The 21,125-nt window shown below is 37.5% G+C and overlaps 1 protein-coding gene and 2 long non-coding RNA genes across 3 annotated transcripts in view; 2 read left to right on the plus strand and 1 right to left on the minus strand.

Annotated features, from left to right (window-relative positions):
- The first annotated feature begins 1,149 nt into the window (after positions 1-1,149).
- Positions 1,150-21,125, plus strand: part of LOC113523756 (uncharacterized) — a 507,872-nt gene continuing 487,896 nt past the window's right edge. Inside the window, exons 1-7 of the mRNA XM_053235375.1 lie at positions 1,150-1,210; positions 1,582-1,663; positions 1,992-2,108; positions 2,264-2,321; positions 2,846-3,050; positions 3,258-5,025; positions 9,500-9,673. Of these exons, the coding sequence (XP_053091350.1) occupies positions 1,611-1,663; positions 1,992-2,108; positions 2,264-2,321; positions 2,846-3,050; positions 3,258-5,025; positions 9,500-9,673 (2,375 nt within the window). The 5' untranslated portion in view covers positions 1,150-1,210; positions 1,582-1,610. The remainder of the gene's footprint in view (positions 1,211-1,581; positions 1,664-1,991; positions 2,109-2,263; positions 2,322-2,845; positions 3,051-3,257; positions 5,026-9,499; positions 9,674-21,125) is intronic.
- Positions 13,392-15,867, minus strand: LOC128318599 (uncharacterized). Its single transcript, XR_008302009.1, has 2 exons — positions 14,829-15,867; positions 13,392-14,450 (listed from the first exon to the last, which is right to left on the minus strand). It is a non-coding gene; the product is annotated as an uncharacterized LOC128318599 (long non-coding RNA).
- Positions 19,477-20,641, plus strand: LOC128318604 (uncharacterized). The gene is made up of 3 exons (XR_008302014.1): positions 19,477-19,534; positions 20,112-20,193; positions 20,522-20,641. It is a non-coding gene; the product is annotated as an uncharacterized LOC128318604 (long non-coding RNA).

The following is a 21,125-nucleotide window of genomic DNA, read 5'->3' on the forward strand; positions in this document are numbered from 1 at the left end:
CTGTTACAATGTTCTGACACTGGAGACTCCTTCACTAGTGTGAACAACTTTTGAGCTAAATGTTTGATAAGTGTACTCCTGTGCTAGCTGCAGCGCCTCCTAGTGTCCAGTTCATGTTTGTCAATTTAGGACACAGCCACTGTGTAGTGACAGGAACCTCATCAGAAAGAGGTGTCTTTGTGATTCCATTGTGTGTGTGTGTGTGTGTGTGAGGAGATGTGTACTCTAGAGAAATTATGTGGGGAATGTTTGTAAAGCTCAAGTCGATTTCATGAATCAGAGAGAAGAAAAACGCGCTTGCAGGCAAGAGTAATCTCATTACGCACATACACACACACACACACACACACACACACACTGTGTGTATATGGTATAAGAACATGCTGGAATGTGTAATATGTGATCAGACAGAGAATACTCGTTTCTAATTGGATGCCTCCAAAGTAGATTTAGGTTCTAAATCACTGTAATTATGTGAATTGTAACCCCGGCAACAAGCTTAAACATGTAGTTACAGATCCTTGAACAACAATCAGAAATATGAATGAAACTGATGTAAAGGCTACAAATGATTCTCAAGAGAAAATATTTTAAATAGTGACAAATTTAATTGAGTGACATATTTAATTGAATATCACAATAACAATAATAATTAAAACAAATATACAATTATTAAAACCTTTAATCAAAATAAAAAATAATAAACAAATTTTGCAAAATATCAAACCTATTTATAGACTTTTTAAAAAAATAATTTCAATCTTTAAATTCTTTTATTCTGTTGGCAGATCATTGGTTTTATGTAAAGAAATGCTTGAAAAAATAAAACATATCCATTAAATTAAAAAAGTAAAATAAAAAAAGAAAATAATAGTGAAATAAAAAAATACAGAAAATAATAAATAATAAAATAATCATTTCAAACAAAAAATGGCTCTTAATGGAAATCAGTATCAATATGCTTCTAAACAGTATGAGCTAGGGTTCTAATGTAGATATCTATGATGTCAATAAGAAACACACACACAGTCACACACACACAGGAGTTTACTGGAGTTTAGAGCCAATGGAGGGGGCACAAACTTTATATGACTCTAACCTGACAGGGCTTTATCACTGACGTGTGTGTGTGTGTGTGTTCCGGTTTAAGTGAAAGTCAAAGTCCATTTTGTGGAATAAGGAAGCAAATCATTGGCAGGAGAAAAACACAGTAAGTATGTAAATGTAAAGCTCTAATATGTGAATGTTGTGAATGTGCACTAGATGAAGAACAGTTCAGTTGATTTGTACTGAAGTTGTAACTTCCACAGTTTACTGTAGGACCTGATTTCCCTGTAAGGGAAGTGTGTGATGATACAGGGTTAGATTTAAAACCGCCATGTTGGAGTGAAGTAAATATGTGTCCTGCAGTGTTTCTCTCTCTAATGAAGCGCTGGAGCGTCAGGCGTCTCTTCCAATTTGGGAAAATCGCTAGTTCTTTAAAAATGGTGTCACTGGGCTCAGTGCTTCATTTGTAAATCTTCAACTTTTTGTAGATTTGAGTCCCTATATGTGTGTGTGTGTGTGTGTGTGTGTGTCTAGGTTTGCAGTTGTAATCTGTAGGAGGAGACATGACCTCCAACATGAGTGTGTCTGTGAAACAGCGCTTAAAGGAATATGAGAGGTGAGCGAAGGGTGTGACCCAGTGAAAAACAGAAATGTTCTCACATTCACCAACACTAAACAGATCAGACTCTGATGTGTTTCTGTGAAAAGTGACTAGTGAATAGTTTAATTCAGCAACTTTGTCTCAAGATGTTCAAAACCAGCTGATGATTAGTGACATTAAGCTACTGAAATTAGTGACATTAAACACATCTAACACATCTAAGTATGAAGGTTAAAGAATCGTATCAGTGTTAATAAGGAATATCATCAGATTTTAACTACAGTTGAATTATTCAGTATTGCTGCAGAACAGTAATAATGATGCAGTGGTTGTGTGTGTTTAGTCTGATTCAGGGTGAGAGATCAGACTCACCTGAACCCAGCTGTGTGTCCATTAAGAGTGACACGTCAATGGATGAACCAATACTCTTTAGAGACACAGACTGTGCTACTGATCTGAGGTGAGGACAGTTTAATGAGTGCAGTGTTTTATCACTCACACTCTCATAATCAAACATCTCTCAAATATCTGTGTGTTCACTGCTTTGTGTTTGTAGTTATGAATATGATTTATAGTCCTTGTTAAACTTTTAACAAGTGTTTTGTTTGTTCATAGACTGCAGAAGAATAAATCAAAAATCACTGAGAAGAGTCATTTGGAGGCCATATTCAAGGTGTGTGTGTGTAACTTTTACTAATCCCAGCATTTTAATTAAAATTAATTAAATATTTTAATTAATAAATTATTATTATTATTAATAAATAAATTAATTTAATTAAAATCTGCCAGAGATTTGAGTAATCATTACACCTATTCCACTCTCACTGCAATGTGACAGAACAAAATACTGAGCAACACTAAGAGAGAACACGAGTGTATTGTGTTTTCCTCATTGGTTTCAAACACATAGAAATGCTCCATGACTCTCCTTCATTATTTTGCTCGTCTGTGCCCTCAGCTGAAACCAGTTTGTCTGGATGCCACCTATTGAATAGGCCTGGAATACACGATTTTAAAATCCCAAAGCTGTGTTTAGTGCAAAGCTTTTTATTTATTACATCTGCTTGTAGAATCTTTATGATTAATTATAGAAAAATGTAGTTTTATATTTTCAGTAATATGAAGTTTCCTGTAATGAACACATACTCATGTGACATAATAGTGTTTCTGTATTTTTCTCATTCTGTTTCAAATCAGGATCTGGAGCATAAAGTCATCACTCTGTTAAAGAATGAGCTGAAGAAATTTAAGAAGCTCCTGAATCCAGATTACCCAGCATGCTCTGAGAGGGAGGTGGAGGCTGAGTTGGATCAGAGCAGTGTCAGAGAGGGAGCGCTGAAGATCACACTGCACGTCCTGAAGAACATGAACCACACAGATCTCGCTAACACACTGCAGAACAGTAAGAGCTCATGGGGTTATAACATCACTTTAATTTTAGAGGAAGGAAACTGCTCTAAATTTATTAAACACATCATAATGATGTGCTTTTATCAACAGAATATAATAACAGATCAGTATTGACATTACATATGCTATACAGATATGAAAATATCAATAGTCAACAGAGATGATCATAGAGTTTACATTTTATTCTTCTTTTTATCAGGATTTGTCGTGTACCATCGAAAACTCAAATCCAAACTGAGAGAGAAATGTAAAAGAATTAATGAAGGAATCTCACAGCATGGAAGCTCAGCACTTCTGAATGAGATCTACACAGATCTCTACATCACAGAGGGTTGGAGTGGAGACGTCAATAATGAACATGAGGTGAGACAGATTGAGACAGCGTCCAGGAGACCAGCAACACAGGAGACACCCATCAAATGTAATGAGCTCTTTAAAGACAAGTCCATCAGAAGTGTGCTGACTAAAGGAGTTGCTGGAATTGGAAAAACAGTTTCTGTGCAGAAGTTCATTCTGGACTGGGCCGAAGGAAAAGCAAATCAGGACGTCACCTTCATGTTTCCACTTCCCTTTAGGGAGCTGAATTTGATGAAGCAGAAAAATCTCAGTCTGATGAATCTTGTTCATCACTTTTTCCCAGAAATAAAAGAATTACAATTAATAGACTGTAATGTTCACAAAGTGATGTTCATCTTTGATGGTCTGGATGAGTGTCGACTTCCTCTAAATTTCCAGAACAATGAGAGTTTGTGTGATGTGACAGAGTCAACCTCAGTGGATGTGCTGCTGACAAACCTCATCAAGGGGAATCTGCTTCCCTCTGCTCTCCTCTGGATAACCTCTCGACCAGGAGCAGCCAATCAGATCCCTCCTGAGTGTGTAAACCAGGTAACAGAGGTACGAGGATTCAGTGATCCTCAGAAAAAGGAGTACTTCAGGAAGAGGATCAGTGATCAGAGCCTGGCCAATAAAATCATCACACACATGAAGTCTTCAAGAAGCCTCTACATCATGTGCCACATCCCAGTCTTCTGCTGGATTTCAGCCACTGTTCTAGAGAGAATGTTGGGTGAAGCAGAGAGTGGAGAGATCCCCAAGACTCTGACCCAAATGTTCACACACTTCCTGATCTTTCAGATCAAACACAAGGAGCAAAAGTACCATCAGAAATGTGACCCTGATCCTCAGCAGACCAGAGAGAGTATCCTGGCACTGGGAAAACTGGCTTTCCAACAGCTGGAGAAAGGAAACCTGATCTTCTATGAGGAAGACCTGAGAGAGTGTGGCATTGATGTCACAGAAGCTTCAGTGTACTCAGGAGTGTGTACCCAAATCTTCAGAGAGGAGTTTGGGCTGCACCTGGGGAAGGTGTTCAGCTTTGTACATCTGAGTGTTCAGGAGTTTCTGGCTGCTTCATATGCATTTCTCTCTTTCATCAGCAGAAATGTAACAGAACAACAAATCACTGATCTGTCTGATCTTTTAACCAAATCAAACATGTCTGATTTCCTGAGAAGTGCAGTGAACAAGGCCTTACAGAGTGAGAATGGACACCTGGACCTGTTCCTCCGCTTCCTTCTGGGTCTCTCACTGGAGTCTAATCAGACTCTCTTACGAGACCTAATTCCCCAGACAGGAAGCAGCTCTCACAACAAACAGGAAACAGTCGAGTACATCAAGGAGAAGATCAGGGAGAATCCATCTCCAGAGAAATCCATCAATCTGTTCCACTGTCTGAATGAACTGAATGATCATTCTCTAGTACAGGAAGTACAGCATTACCTGAAAAGTAAAGATGACAATCGTCTCAGTGGAGTCAGTCTCTCTCCTGCTCAGTGGTCAGCTCTGGCGTTTGTGTTGCTGAACTCAGACGAGAATCTGGATGAGTTTGATTTGAGGAAATATCACAGATCAGACGAATGTCTTCTGAGGCTGATGCCCGTGGTCAAAGCATCCAGACAAGCTAAGTAAGTATTTTTAAAATTATTTCATAAATGTATTACTAACTACCTAAATGTAGTATTTATTATTTTAAATTAACACTAATGACGCTGCACTGATTAGGATAATGCTTATCATTAATTACTCTAATCAGTTCACTGTTATTCTGTATGTAAGGAGAATGAGGAGCTTATTGAGGAGAACATCATTAAATAAATAGCTATTTTTTTTCTCTTTGGTTAAGTGCTTTTTTTCTGCTTAACACAAAACAATCATAATAAGGTAAAATGTGCATAAAATGTATAGATCTAAGATATAACAATAAAAAAGAGAAAATATATTAATTTATTGGGAAAAACATGACAGAAAAATCAGGTTTCAACCCTTTAAACACATGTTGGCTTGAAATGTGATAATACATAATTAGTACATAAATACAGTTAATTTAATTGATAAAAACACAAATATTCATACACTGTTTTAACTGCAGGTCTGGACTGCACGATATAGCATGAATATTGTATTTTATAGTGAAAAACTCTATCCTAGAAAATCTGCAGACCCAGATGGTTTAGATGCTTACTTCTTAAACCTCCCGCTGCTAAAAGGTAGAGACCCCTGTCATCTTAATAACTACAGGCCTACACCCAAATTATCAGCTCTTGCCCAAACACTAGAACTTTTAATAAGCGAACAATTAAAGGAACATTTATAGAGTGAATACATGACTACATGAATACCAGTCTGCTTTTAGAAAACGCCATAGCACAACTACTGCTGCTGTGAAAGTAGTTAATGATATTGTCACCGCCTTAGACAAGAAACAACACTGTGTTTGACTTTTCATTGATATGTGGAAGGTGTTTGATAGCGTAGACCGTTCTATTCTGCTGCAGAGGTTGACTGACTCAGGGCTGTCCAGTCGAGCTGTTACTTGGTTTTCACATTATTTGTTGGATAGGACTCTGTGTTCAGGCTGATGGTTTGTTTTCTAATGTGTTGTCTGTCCATAAAGGGTTGCAACAGTGGGACCACTTTTATTCTTTATTTATATAAATCATTTAGGAAGAAAACTTGATTATGCAAATATGCACTTTTATGCTGATGATATGATGTTATTTATTGCTGTGCTCCTGTTTTTGCTGAAGTGATAAATAAACTTCAAAAAGCTTTTAAGGAAATAGAATCGCAATTCAAATCATTAAAATGATTTCTAAATGCAGATAAAACTAAAATGATGGTCTTTACGATGACACATGCATCTCTCTAATTTAACACACTCCATTCTTAATGGGAAGAAAATTCATTCAAACCCTGTCCCTTTTTACATTTCCATGTTTTTACCAGTGTTGCCAACTTAGCGACTTTGTCGCTTGTTTTAGCGACTTTTTTCCAAAAAAGCAACAAATCTAGCGACTTTTTGGATGAACCTTAGCAACTTTCCAAATGTCACCAGTACTGTCCTGCGCGAGCACGAGGTCTTGCTTCCCTGCTGCAGTCACACCCCTCTGTGCGTCTGCTCTGTTCAGTGAGTGGCTGAGAGACGAGCAGCGCATTCCGTTGACCGCACAGCAGCTGACATAGATGTGAATGAACTGCGCATATGCACGCTGTGTTGCCACAGACCAATCACTTACCAACTTCTCCTTTGTATTAAATTTGAAAGATTATTGTGACCGTTTATTCTTGTCATGCGCTTATATTACTCACTACCACAGGGCTTTAGTTCATTCCAGTTTTTAAACTCACTGAATTCAGATAGTTTATTTAGAGACTGTACACTGTACTTATTCAAACACAACAATAAACTTCATTAAACTCATATACACATATAAAAAACATATACACATAATACAAATATAAAAAGTGCATACACAATACAAATATAAATACATATACACGCATAGCTAGAACATTACACACATTCAAATAGTAACATGTCACACTCTAAAATATATTCCCAAAAATATAGAAAAGAATGAGAGCTGATCCCTGAATTTAAGGGGTGGCTGAAGGTCTATGTGGGCAATGACACAAGGGCTTACTGTCTGTACTGCAAGACAGAATTTTGTGCCGAGTTATCTGACATTAAAAAGCATGCATCAACTCAGAAGCACAACGAAAAGTCCAAGCCTTATAATCAAGCCAAGCAATCTACATTGCCATTTTCTCCAAAAAACACTGACTCTTTAAAACAAGCAGAGGCAACAATGGCAATTGCTATAGCAGAGCACTGCTCCATTCTCTCTTGTGACCACATTGGTAAAGCATGCAAAGCTGCTTTTCCAGATTCCTGTGCAGCCAAACATTTTCGGATGCACCGTACCAAGAGTACTGAAATGATCAATGGGGTGTTGGCACCATATTTCCTTAAAAGATTGGTGGCTGATATTGGTGACAGCAAATACCGCCTCCTTCTTGATGAAAGCACTGATGTAAGTGTCTCAAAGTACCTTGGGATTGTAATTCGGTATTTTAGTGAGGACAAGGCAAATGTGGTGGCTACCTACCTAGGCCTTGTTGAGCTGGAGGGAGGGGATGCTAGAACAATAGCCAGAGCAGTTCTAGATTTTCTTGGGAAGTGTGGTCTCAAGAGGGAGAACTTGCTTGGCATTGGCACAGATAATGCATCTGTAATGACAGGAATGTACAATGGTGTGCACAAAATTCTGAGGGAGGAGAGTGACTTAAAACATCTAGTCCTTATCCGCTGTGTGTATCACTCCCTACAGTTAGCTGTAAGCTCTTCCTCCAAAAACACTCTTCCACGTAGCGTGGAATGTCTTGTTAGAGAAACCTATAATTGGTTCTCTATTTCTCCAAAGCGCAGAGAGGCATACAAGGCCGTCTATCAGACAATAAACTGTGGGGAGAAGCCTTTACTGATAACAAAGGTCTGTGCCACACGCTGGCTTTCCATAGAGCCTGCTGTGTCCAGAATCCTGGATCAGTGGGAGGAGTTAAAATTGCATTTCAGTCTCACCATGTTGAGTGAGCACTGTTACATGGCAGATGTTCTACATTCCATGTACAGTGACCCACAGAACCTCCTGTATCTCACTTTTTAAAATCTATAATTAGTGAGGTGCAGTCTGCTGTTAAGGCTTTTGAGGGGGAACAGTCGGATCCGCTCAAGCTGCTTGACTGTTTAATGAGGCTTATGAAGTCTGTCTGCAGCAGAGTCATTAATCCGATGGCAAAAATGGATGTCCTTAAAGAGCCAATAGAGGGACACATTTCTCCCAAACCATACCTTGGCTATATATTTGAGTCCAAGGCAGCACAGCTGAACCTCTCTCCCGAGGAGGAGGACTGTGTGCGAAGAAGATGTGTGAACTACACCATCTCCTTAGCAAATGAATTGAGAGCAAGGCTCCCAGATAATATGGAGATACTGCAGCACATGTCTTTGTTCAATGTGGGGGAGACACTAAACCACAACAAGAGTCTTACAGACATGGCAAAACTTGCAGACCTGTTAGGATATTGCCCGGCCACAACTGATAAAACTATTAATCAGTGGAGGTCTATTCACCTTCAGAAATGGGAGGAAACAACAAACACTTTGGCATTCTGGGCTGAAGTTAAGAAGTATAGAGCTTCAGCAGGCATAAACCCATATGAAGACTTGGCTTCTGTTGTAGTTTCTGTCCTCTCCCTCCCACACTCAAATGCTGAGGTAGAGAGGCTGTTCAGTCAAATGGGTGTCATTACAAACAAACTCAGGAACCGCATGTCCCTGCAGACCCTCAGCTCTATTCTGTATATTAGATATGGTTTGAGGTTGGCTGGAGATGCATGTTATGAGCACAAACTGCCTGATAAAGTGCTGCAGCTCTTTGGCACTTCAGCTGCCTATTCATTTAAGTTCTGTCCAGGTTCTAGCTCATCCTCTGCATCCAATATCACCCCACAGGAGGAGAGCACTGCGGGTATGGATCTTGTGGATGATGACGAATTCTGTCTCAGCATTCTCATGGAGTGATCTGGAATCAGAATCACAAAAGTTGTTAAATAGTGTTTTTCTTTCACATACAATGAATTTGCTTTGGTTTTGTGAGGCAGGCTGACTTAAAAATTTTATTTTATTTATTTTTTTATCTTTTTCATTTGCTATGTACATAGTTGTGGCACATTACGCAGCGGCAGAATGCAAATACGACGTGATGACGTCATTAACATGCTAATGACGCATGACCTCATTTAGCGACATTTAGCTACTTTCCATTGAAAATAGTTTGCAACGCTGGTTTTTACATTTCCATGTTTTTACATTGACTTTGTGCTGCTCTGTGCGACATTACAACCTGCTGCTCGCCAACTTCTATGAAAACATCTTTTACTCTCTGTGTGTGTGTGAGAGAGAGAGAGAGAGAGAGAGAGAGAGAAAACACAGACACACAGTACACGCGAAACCTTCTAAGTAAAAGGATAAATTATATTTGTGTATGTTTGTGTTTGAGATGTCAGTGTTCTGATATATCATCATTTCTCTCCCAGGCTGTGGAACTGTAATCTCACAGAGGAAAGCTGTAGAGCTCTGTCCTCAGTTCTCAGCTCAAACTCCTCCAGTCTGAGAGAACTGGACCTGAGTTACAATAAACTGCAGGATTCAGGAGTGAAGCTGCTCTCTGCTGGACTGGAGAATCCACACTGTACACTGGAGACACTGAGGTCAGATCATCACTTTCACATTTTGTTTATTTGATTGTCATTATTATAGTATAAACCTAATAACAGTAAAATGTAGAGCAACAAGCCTGATGCATAACAAGAGGTTGACAAAATATTAAACATTTTACTATTTAAACCTTTCAAATATAAATTGTATTTTAAGTATCAGTGATGCATTTCACTCTATACTAATGTTGGGATGGTTAATAATCAGATTAAACTACAAAATAAACTCAAATGTTTTATTGGTTTTATTTGCAAATGCATTCTGGGTACAGAACATCAGTTAGAGCACATGTACGCCCCCTACAGGTGCATTGTGGGTTGTCTTTAGATTAATTTATACACTAGTACAACTTAGAAAAATACTAAATCCTCAAATAGCTTGTTAATTTATGAAAGCAGCGGTCAGGTCCACATGTGCAATGTCTCGTCAAGAGAACTCCCATTTCCATGATTCCCAGCGAGTCGCCATGTCCCATGACAACCAAACAACGATCCCTTTACGAAAACACAACCAAAGAGAAAACTCACACAGAGACAAAAGTTCCAAACATAAAGCTAAACAGGTTCACAACGTAACTGTTGTTACAAAATGCTTACCAAATGTTTATAAATCTCATACTGTGGACATGTCACTGACAAAACGGCTTATATTAGTCACAAGAAAAAACTGAAATAGTGATGAATAATGCTGATGAATAGTGAATAACAGAATAATGGACTGCCATCTTTGTTATCTTTTCTATAGAAGTCTACATACACACACATGCCAGTGTAGCATATAGGATTTATTTTTTATTTGCCTCTGTATGCCACAGTTTTAAACTTGGACTCCAATAATTCACATGTGGTTAAAGTGCACATTCTCAGAGTTTAATCAGTGATATTTTTATACATTTATGGTTTACCATGTAGAAATTACAGCATGTTTTATACATTTCCCTCCATTTCCATAATGTTTGGGACGTAGGGCTTCACAGGTGTTTGTGATTTACTCAGGTGTGTTTAATTATTTCATTAGTGCAGGTACAAGAGAGCTTTTAGGATGTATTAAAAAGTGCTTAATTTCTAAAAGGATAAACATTATATTTGTGTATGTTTGTGTTTGAGATGTCAGTGTTCTGATATATCATCATTTCTCTCCCAGGCTGTATCAGTGTAATCTCACAGAGGAAAGCTGTAGAGCTCTGTCCTCAGTTCTCAGCTCAAACTCCTCCAGTCTGAGAGAACTGGACCTGAGTTACAATGATGAACTGCAGGATTCAGGAGTGAAGCTGCTCTCTGCTGGACTGGAGAATCCACACTGTACACTGGAGACACTGAGGTCAGATCATCACTTTCACACTGTGGATCCTGCATTTGTGTCATATGGCTGTTTTAGATTAATAAAATGTTGTCTGTCCTGGAGCACAATTTTAATAGAGCAGCAATAACTGCTATCGTTTTCCAGATTCAAAAATAACAAACAGTGAAATAGACGTGTAACAATCTGGATTTACTTCTGGCTTTCATACACACACTTCATGGGCTGTGAAGCATTGTGTGTGTGTGTGTGTGTGTGTGTGTGTGAGTGTGTGTTGATCTATAAATGTTGATCTCTCTACAGGCTGGATCGCTGCAGTATTACAGGTGAAGGTTGTGCTGCTCTGGTTTCAGCTCTGAAGTCAAACACCTCATCACACCTGAGAGAACTGAATCTGAACCTCAATGAACCAGGAGAATCAGGAGTGAAGCTGCTCTCTGATCTACTGAAGGATCCACACTGTAAACTGAAGACACTACAGTGAGTTACTGACTGAAACACACACACACACACACACACACACAGTAACAGTGATTTTTACTGATTATGCAGTTTAATAATTTCTGTTTGTTTTATAGTTTAATATGTGTATTCGGGGCTCTGAATATAAATACTGTACTTTACACACACACACACACACACACACACACACACACACAGTGTTTACACTGATTTTTCTTGTGAGGAATCTGATGACTGATTCTGATAAACATTTGATCAAATCTGATCGTTCTGCTCTTTTCTCTTTCTTTACAGATTTTAGCCGCTTTAATTCTGATCTGATCTGATCTGAGTCTCACACACAGAGGATGATGAGGATAAACTCTTACAGTACAAAGTGTTTGAAAAACATGATCATTTAGTGATAATCAGATGGTGTACAACATGTCAGCACTTCTGCTTCTCTAGTTGTTTGTAAAAATGCACCAGCTGAGATAAATAAACTTTAACTGTACAGTAATGAATCTTTTCTCATTAGAAACTGTTAATGCACTTATAATGACATTTAATAGTTTTGTATATACAGTATGTTCATGTTTTCCATTTACATGTAGCAGAAGCAAACATTTATGTTTAAAACACATTATAAATATTTTATACTATCAGTTCAATGCAGTAATTTGGTCATTGCTCAAAGTTATTCACTGTTTATACACTGAGTTAAAGTCATTTGTTTCCTACTGAAGTTGTTAGAAAATTAAGATTAGAAAAGTTTAATTTAGTCGACTCTGTACATAATTATGTTTTAAATTTATTAAATCGAGTGTTTATATATATTTTTAATTGTTTTAAATTTTTTTGGTGTGTGTGTGTGTGTGTGTTTGCACCTGAGTCTGTATCCATGCTGTAATATAGTGCTGTGTTTGACTTAACTTGAATGGTGAGTGTCATTTTGGCCTGGAAAAAACATGCACACCTCCATGTTCATCTTTTGTTAGCAATAAGCTAGCCAGCTAACTCTGATGAGTGATGTATATTTACCTCCTCAACACAGCAAACTATATAGTCAGTATTATAGAACATAATAACCCTCAAGGATTATTACAAAGAATCTACAAAGAATGTGTCATCATTAGCATAATGTTGAATAAATGCCTAAAATATAAAAAATATTAAAAAATATAAAAAATAACTGCTAGAGATTCGAGACTTTAAGCTAGCTAGCACAGTGCAGTCAAGTTTCTATGATACTATGTGTGTTTTTAGACTTGAAATATCAATTAGCATGGTAAGTATTAATTAGCAGTATTTAAACTCATTGCTATGAATAAACCTACAGGCTTTGCTCCAACAAAAACAATGTACAGTGTGAGGTATCATGGCAACAACAAACACGGTGAACTTATTTCCCACAAAGGTTGTAGGTCATACATCACTAATGACCCATAAATAATCTGCTTTCTTTTAACATTTTACACAATGAACAGTAAATGGCTCTGAGTCCATATAGGAGGCAGGACATGAAGACTTCATTTCTTTATTTCTGTAAGTGGAATCACCTACACTGTTACCAAATAAGTGTTTGGGTGTGGGGGGTATTTATTATTGATAAGTGCAGAGTGTTTGTGTCTGCACTGTAAAAAAAAAAACAGGCTTCTCCAACTCAAAATTTTCTAGTGACCTGTTGCACCTAAAATTTTTAGTTGGCTCAATTTAAGTTATGTAAAATATATTTTTTTTAGTTGTACTGATGAGCTCTTAATGTTGACTGAAATTGAAATAAAATATTGAGTCAATTAAAGGTTCTATTTTGACCAAATAGGGGTCCAATAGTTGGTCCAATATATTTTAAATTGGATAAGCTATTTTTGTTCAGTTTGCATAACTGCAAAGCCAAGCACTTAAATTCACCAAAGTACAAATTTTCACCTTTATGTATTTGACAAAATACATTTCATACAATGCAAAATGTATGGTAAATTATTAAATGATTTTTAATAAGATCTGTAAGAGCATACAGTGTAGAACTGCACAAAAGTACTGCATACAACAGAACTGTGCAAAACAGAATACAAGAGATACAATACATTGTAAAAGCTCAAGTGCAGTTAGAAAATTCTGTATGTATATTTTACATACATTTATTTTACAGCATCCTGATTTGAACTGGACGTTCTGTGTACAAAAGAACAATTTAAAACAGAATATGTGCACACTGCATGTTAAAGTAATACATATGTAAATGAAATATATCATTACTGCATTTTAGTACCAGACTACGCAATAATATCACCTAGAGCAAACTGGTTTGAACTGCAGAAAAGTGCATGAGAACTCTGATTTACAAAGCTTACTAATTTCACTTCTCCATCTAAAGGTCTTACAGGTTCACTTCAAAATCAAATGCCTTTGCTTTAGATCAAAAGAAATTTGGTTCCTTACAGTACCGTTTAAAAGACATTAAAATAAAGGATTAATTAAATGATTTTTGTTCATTTAAATGAATGGATTTCTGAAACATCTTGTGCAAAAGTTCAACCATGTAAAACCAAATTCAACAATTCTAAGAAAAATTCAAGTCTGTCAAACATCTGGTGTGAAAGTTCAACCATGCTGTTCAGCAACTCAATTCAAATTCAAATAATTGTCAGACATCTGTTTCCAACTGCAGTATTGCCAAAAATAATCACTGGCATGAAAATGTTTAAATTACAGCTGCAATAATTTGTTCTTTAGAGACTGCACTCTTGCAGTGCACTCACTTCCAAGGTTCACAAAGATTTTCTGGACGGCTTCAAAGGTGTACCTTAAGTCCTTGGGATACTCTATGTTAAGAGCGTAAAGCAGACCAAAGAGGAGAATGAAGGCTTTTATGGAGTCTCCCAGATTGTCCATAACTACTTCCTCTTCCAATACGACTGCCACATTGACCACCGTGGAATTTGATCCTGAGTGAGCAGTGCAGTCATTTACCACTTCAAGGATTCCCATTTTCATGCCCTTTGTGCACGGCCCCAATGCATCAGTGTCCTATGAAACACAGTAAATAATGGACAACAGTCAACTATTTCATAAAGAAACTGAAACAACTGAACTGGGGTAAACCTTTGTAAGGTGTTTAGTTTAGGTTTGCAACAGTAGTGCTTGTAAAAGTTCAAATAAAACTCAAAATAAATGACCAGAATGGTCTTTGAAATTGAAGCTGTCTCTCTCATGTACAAGGGAAGACCATGAAGAACAGTAGAGCTCCTGTGTGAAATTACATCCATGGTCTGCCAAGAAACACAGGTTATGGAGTGTCAACAAGTGAGCCATGACACCATTTAGTTTAAAAAAATTGTTTTACAGTTACAAAAAACCACACATAGTACAATATAATTCTACAGAGAATGACTGTAAGTAACAGACCTGGGCATCCAGTTTTTCAACAAGTTCTTCCAGTTGACTCTCCCCTACTTGTGTTGCTTTGGCTCTGTACATTTAAGAAAAATCACCCTAACAGCTAATGTGTAGCTTATTAGCTAGCATTACCACAACCAGACTTGTTTCCTTTTAGTAGTGCATCATCTTCAAATGAATCTGTACACAGCTACATTCGCTAACTTGCTAGCTACCACCAAAGTGTTAGTTATTTCACTGCCTACTGAAATTGCCAACTAGCTAGTGAACCGAAACAGATCCCTCGCTAATGATGTCCGTTAGAATGAACAGTCTACAACTCCTAACTTACTGATGGAATTTGGGACAAAAACTAGCGATCTACCACCAGAGGACTAAGAAGCACTATAAACTGGATGGAGATTGAAAAGCTTCTTTTAAGCGGTAAGTTAATATTATGTGTGTTTTCACCTTTCCTTTAAGCGTAATGTCGGATGACTCCAGACAAGTAAAAATAAAAATCGCGCGGTAACGTCCGTAAGGCCGGAAGTGTCCTTCTGCGCATGCGTGGAAGAGTCATCATGCCCTGTGTTTTGCTCGGCATTTGAACACCACAGAGGTGTGAACTCTACACAGGTCATTTCAATCAATGTTCTGCTGAGAAACTCCAGTTAAACACCTGCACAAAACTCCAGCACCATCTTCTCCTTTTGAGGCTGAAAGCTTTCCTCCACCGGAGCCTCTTCTCTCATCTGAGCTTCTCTGGCCTCGCTCTCGCATGAGAAAGACATGAATAAGAGTTAATACAACACAAACATTCAGCATAACAAACAGCTGCTTAACAATTAAAAAAACATATTGCCCTCATCATTTCCTCTTACTTTTTAACACAAATTAAAATGAGGACATTAAAGTAAAATCAGGTCTTAACTGTGTTCAATCTTTTCTCCACCACATTAGTAACATCTTTCTTCTAACGTCTTTCTGGTCACATGACCTCTAATTACACACAAAACCTGTTTTATCCAAACTAATAGTTTTTTCTCCCGCTTCCCTCAATGTCCTTTTAGCTTCTCTGTTATTTCTGCAAACTTACAAACTCGTAGTAGGTGATTAATCTTCAGCTTCCTCTGAACACAGAGTGTGTGTGTGTGTGTGTGTGAGAGAGAGAGAGAGAAATTTTCTGGTACAGAAGCAGAAACACCTCTATGGCATCAAAATGCTTCATTGTGTGACTTCACTCCGTGACATCGTTCCCCACAGACACAAGTGTTCCTGATAATATACACTAACACTGTTCCACTGCTGCTAATGCTTTCCCTTCTTTTACACTTTTATAACAGACTTAAAGCTTAATTTCAGACTTAATTTCCTGTGTGAATGTGTAAATATGAATGTCTTTCCTCAAAGTAGCATTGAATGAACTCCATTTTCTCCTTTCTTGCCAATGGAAACTTTTGTTCTTTTCTTAGATTTAAAGTTTCAGTATTGAAAAAACTGGTTTAAAGTGAACACAGAAGTCCACAGGCCAGATCAGACTGCTCTTGTAAATCGTATCAAACTAAATTGGTAATATTTCAAACAGCATGGAAGGAGAACCTGCTGAGCTATAGAATATCAATATATATATATAAGCTCTCATCTAGATCAACATATCACTTCACCCTAATAGAAGATAACAAAAATGATCCTAGATTTTTATTTAATACTGTAGCAAAATTAACTAGGAATAAGATCACCACAGAAACACACACACCATGAATATGTAGCAGCAATGACTTCATGAAATTTTTTCAATGATGAAATTGAAAATATCAGGCAAAAAATTCAGACTAAAAATTTAAAACCAGCCAATTTGATACTATAATATAACCATATCAGACCAGTGATTAGAATGTTTTACTCACCTTTGAGAGACCCAACTAATTTCATTAATTTCCTGATCAAAATCATCATTGTATACTAGATCCCCTACCTACACGTTTCTTCAAACAGATAATTCCAGAAGCACTAGCTATGTACCTAAATCTTTTAAACTAGCAGTTATCAAACCCCTCATCAAATCTTAAAAAGGTTGTAGCACCGCAGTTATGCTCATACTGTACCTACATAAAAATAAATTAATGAAATGTATCAGTCAGGATTTAGGCCTCATCATAGCACAGAGACAGCGCTGGTTAAAGTGGTAAATTACGTACTACAGGCCTCTGATCAGGGTTGTGTCTCCTTGCTTGTGTTGCTTGACCTTGAATGTGAATGTGACTGTGAATGAATGTGAATGTGAATGTGACGTGTGGCCAAGTATGGTGACCCATACTCGGAATTTGTGCTCTGCATTTAACCCACAGTAGTGAACACACACACACCGTGAACAAACACCCGGAGCAGTGGGCAGCCTTTTTTTGTTGTGGTGGCCGGGGAGCAGTTGTGCAGTAGTGCAGGTGTTGATACGATTGATCATACTATTCTCCTCGATAGACTAGAAAATGTAGTAGGCATTAATGGGACGGCCCTTTCCTGGCTCAGGTCTTATTTGACTGATCGTTATCAGTTTGTAGATGTAAATAGTGATGTTATCTCTACACATAGTAAGGTAAATTTTGGTGTTCCAGAAGGTTCTGCTTTAGACCCACGCTGATTTCTGTTTCCTTCCTATAGGTACATACCTTTTATAAACAAAAGGTGTTGGTATTAACTAGTGAAGTTAAGTGTGAAATTGTATATAATACGGTTGTTTATGGTGTCTGTGTGTGTGTATGTGTGTGTGTGTATGTGTTCAGATACAAGCTGGAAGTCACTCGGCTGAGGAAGATGCTGTGGTTGGAGGTGGGGCGATCGCAGAGCGCTGAATCACCTAAGCCCTGCCCTCTAATCGAGTCATTCAATAAGACCAGCTATGAATTATTAAACACAATATAAGATACACAAGGCAATAAAAAGTGTTAAAAACATTTATCAGCAAATTAAACCAGTATGAATTTTTAGGTTATATATCAGCCAGTCAGTTTGGTGTAGCATAAAGTGGATAGCATGAAGTGGTAGCTTAGTGGTTAAGACGTTGTACTGCTGATTGGAAGGTTGAGAATTCAAATCCCAGCAGTGCCGAGCTGCCACTCCTGGGCTCTTGAGCAAGGCCCTTAACCCTCAACTGCTCAGTTATATAAATAAGATAATTGTAAGCTGCTCTGGATAAGGGCATCTGCCAGATACAGTAAATATATAGCCAATCACAATCTCTCAACCATGTGTGTTTTAAAAAAGACTAGAACACAGAATCTCTTCTAATGAAAACTCTAGGTAATTTCTTTATCTGTTTGTGTTACCCATAATGCACTGCAAGTGGAAAATGTACCAGTCATGTTTAATGTCTTCATACAAAATCGCTAGTCCTTTTAGCTAGCAGGTTATTTGCGCTATACAGGCTACAATAAGTACGGAATAAAATATGACAGGGTGGTGTGATGAAGCGGAGTTACTGCCCTGAAGTTGATTATTTTCCTATAACAGTAAGTTACAACTTTACCTCTAACTGTTACAATGTTCTGACACTGGATACTCCTTCACTAGTGTGAACAACTTTTGAGCTAAATGTTTGATAAGTGTACTCCTGTGCTAGCTGCAGCGCCTCCTAGTGTCCAGTTCATGTCTGTCAATTTAGGACACAGCCACAGTGTAGTGACAGGAACCTCATCAGAAAGAGGTGTCTTTGTGATTACAGTGTGTGTGTGTGTGTGTGTGTGTGTGTGTGTGAGGAGATGTGTACTCTAGAGAAATTATGTGTGGAATGTTTGTAAAGCTCAAGTCGATTTCATGAATCAGAGAGAAGAAAAACGCGCTTGCAGGCAAGAGTAATCTCATTACACACACACACACACACACACACACACACACACTGTGTTTATATGGTATAAGAACATGCTGGAATGTGTAATATGTGATCAGACAGAGAATACTCGTTTCTAATTGGATGCCTCTAAAGTAGATTTAGGTTCTAAATCACTGTAATTATGTGAATTGTAACCCCGGCAACAAGCTTAAACATGTAGTTACAGATCCCTGAACAACAATCAGAAATATGAATGAAACTGATCTAAAGGCTACAAATGATTCTCAAGAGAAAATATTTTAAATAGTGACAAATTTAATTGAGTGACATATTTAATTGAATATCACAATAACATTAAAACAAATATACAGTTATTAAAACCTTTAATCAAAATCAAAAATAATAAACAAATTTTGCAAAATATCAAACCGATTTATAGACTTTTTAAAAAAATTATTTCAATCTTTAAATTCTTTTATTCTGTTGGCAGATCATTGGTTCTATGTAAAGAAATGCTTGAAAAAATAAAACATATCCTTTAAATTAAAAAAGTAAACTAAAAAAAGAAAATAATAGTGAAATAAAAAAATACAGAAAATAATAAATAATAAAATAATAATTTCAAACAAAAAATGGCTCTTAATGGAAATCAGTATCAATATGCTTCTAAACAGTATGAGCTAGGGCTCTAATATAGATATCTATGATGTCAATAAGAAACACACACACAGTGACACACACAGAGGAGTTTACTGGAGTTTAGAGCCAATGGAGGGGGCACAAACTTTATATGACTCTAATCTGACAGGGCTTTATCACTGATGTGTGTGTGTGTGTGTTCCGGTTTAAGTGAAAGTCAAAGTCCATTTTGTGGAATAAGGAAGCAAATCATTGGCAGGAGAAAAACACAGTAAGTATCTAAATGTAAAGCTCTAATATGTGAATGTTGTGAATGTGCACTAGAAGAAGAACAGTTCAGTTGATTTGTACTGAAGTTGTAACTTCCACAGTTTACTGTAGGACCTGATTTCCCTGTAAGTGAAGCGTGTGATGATACAGGGTTAGATTTAACACCGCCATGTTGGAGTGAAGTAAATATGTGTCCTGCAGTGTTTCTCTCTCTAATGAAGACGCATGAGGCGTCTCTTCCAATTCGGGAAAATCGCTAGTTCTTTAAAAATGGTGTCACTGGGCTCAGTGCTTCATTTGTAAATCTGCAACTTTTTGTAGATTTGAGTCCCTGTACTCCCTAAAAGCCTGAATGACTGTACGTGGGATGTTAAGGCCATTGAATTGCTGCCAGTCAGTGTCACTTTCAAAGCCATGCGCAGGTTGACAGCGTTTAGCCTCCTTGTAAGAGCTTCTAAAAACCTTCCACATTCAGGCTAGCATTATCACTGCTAGTTGTGGGAACGGTCACCAAACTGCTTCATAAGTGACCTTCAAATTCTCTTTCTCTCTCTGTGTGTGTGCGTGTGTGTGTGTAGGTTTACAGGTGTAATCTGTAGGAGGAGACATGACCTCCAACATGAGTGTGTCTGTGAAAAAGCGCTTAAAGGAATATGAGAGGTGAGCGAAGGGTGTGACCCAGTGAAAAACAGAAATGTTCTCACATTCACCAACACTAAACAGATCAGACTCTGATGTGTTTCTGTGAAAAGTGACTAGTGAATAGTTTAATTCAGCAGCTTTGTCTCAAGATGTTCAAAACCAGCTGATGATTAGTGACATTAAGCTACTGAAATTAGTAACATTAAAAACATCTAACACATCTAAGTATGAAGGTTAAAGAATCGTATCAGTGTTAATAAGGAATACCATCAGATTTTAACTACAGTTGAATTATTCAGTATTGCTGCAGAACAGTAATAATGATGCAGTGGTTGTGTGTGTTTAGTCTGATTCAGGGCGAGAGATCAGACTCACCTGAACCCAGCTGTGTGTCCATGAAGAGTCACGAGTCAATGGATCAACCAATAGACTTCAGAGACACAGACTGTGCTACTGATCTGAGGTGAGGACAGTTTAATGTATGAGTGCAGTGTTTTATCTCTCACACTCTCATAATCAAACATCTCTCAAATATCTGTGTATTCACTGCTTTGTGTTTGTAGTTATGAATATGATTTATAGTCCTTGTTAAACTTTTACCAAGTGTTTTGTTTGTTCATAGACTGCAGAAGAATAAATCAAAAATCATTAAGAAGAGGCATTTGGAGGCCATATTCAAGGTGTGTGTGTGTAACTTTTCCTAATCCCAGCATTTTAATTAATATCTCTATCTGTCTGCTGCCAGAGATTTGAGTAATCATTACACCTATTCCACTCTCACTGCAATGTGACAGAACAAAATACTGAGCAACACTAAGAGAGAACACGAGTGTATTGTGTTTTCCTCATTGGTTTCAAACACATAGAAATGCTTAATGACTCTCCTTCATTATTTTGCTCGTCTGTGCCCTCAGCTGAAACCAGTTTGTCTGGATGCCACCTATTGAATA

The sequence above is a fragment of the Pangasianodon hypophthalmus genome, chromosome 1 (genome assembly GCF_027358585.1).
Source record: "Pangasianodon hypophthalmus isolate fPanHyp1 chromosome 1, fPanHyp1.pri, whole genome shotgun sequence".
Taxonomy (NCBI): domain Eukaryota; kingdom Metazoa; phylum Chordata; class Actinopteri; order Siluriformes; family Pangasiidae; genus Pangasianodon; species Pangasianodon hypophthalmus.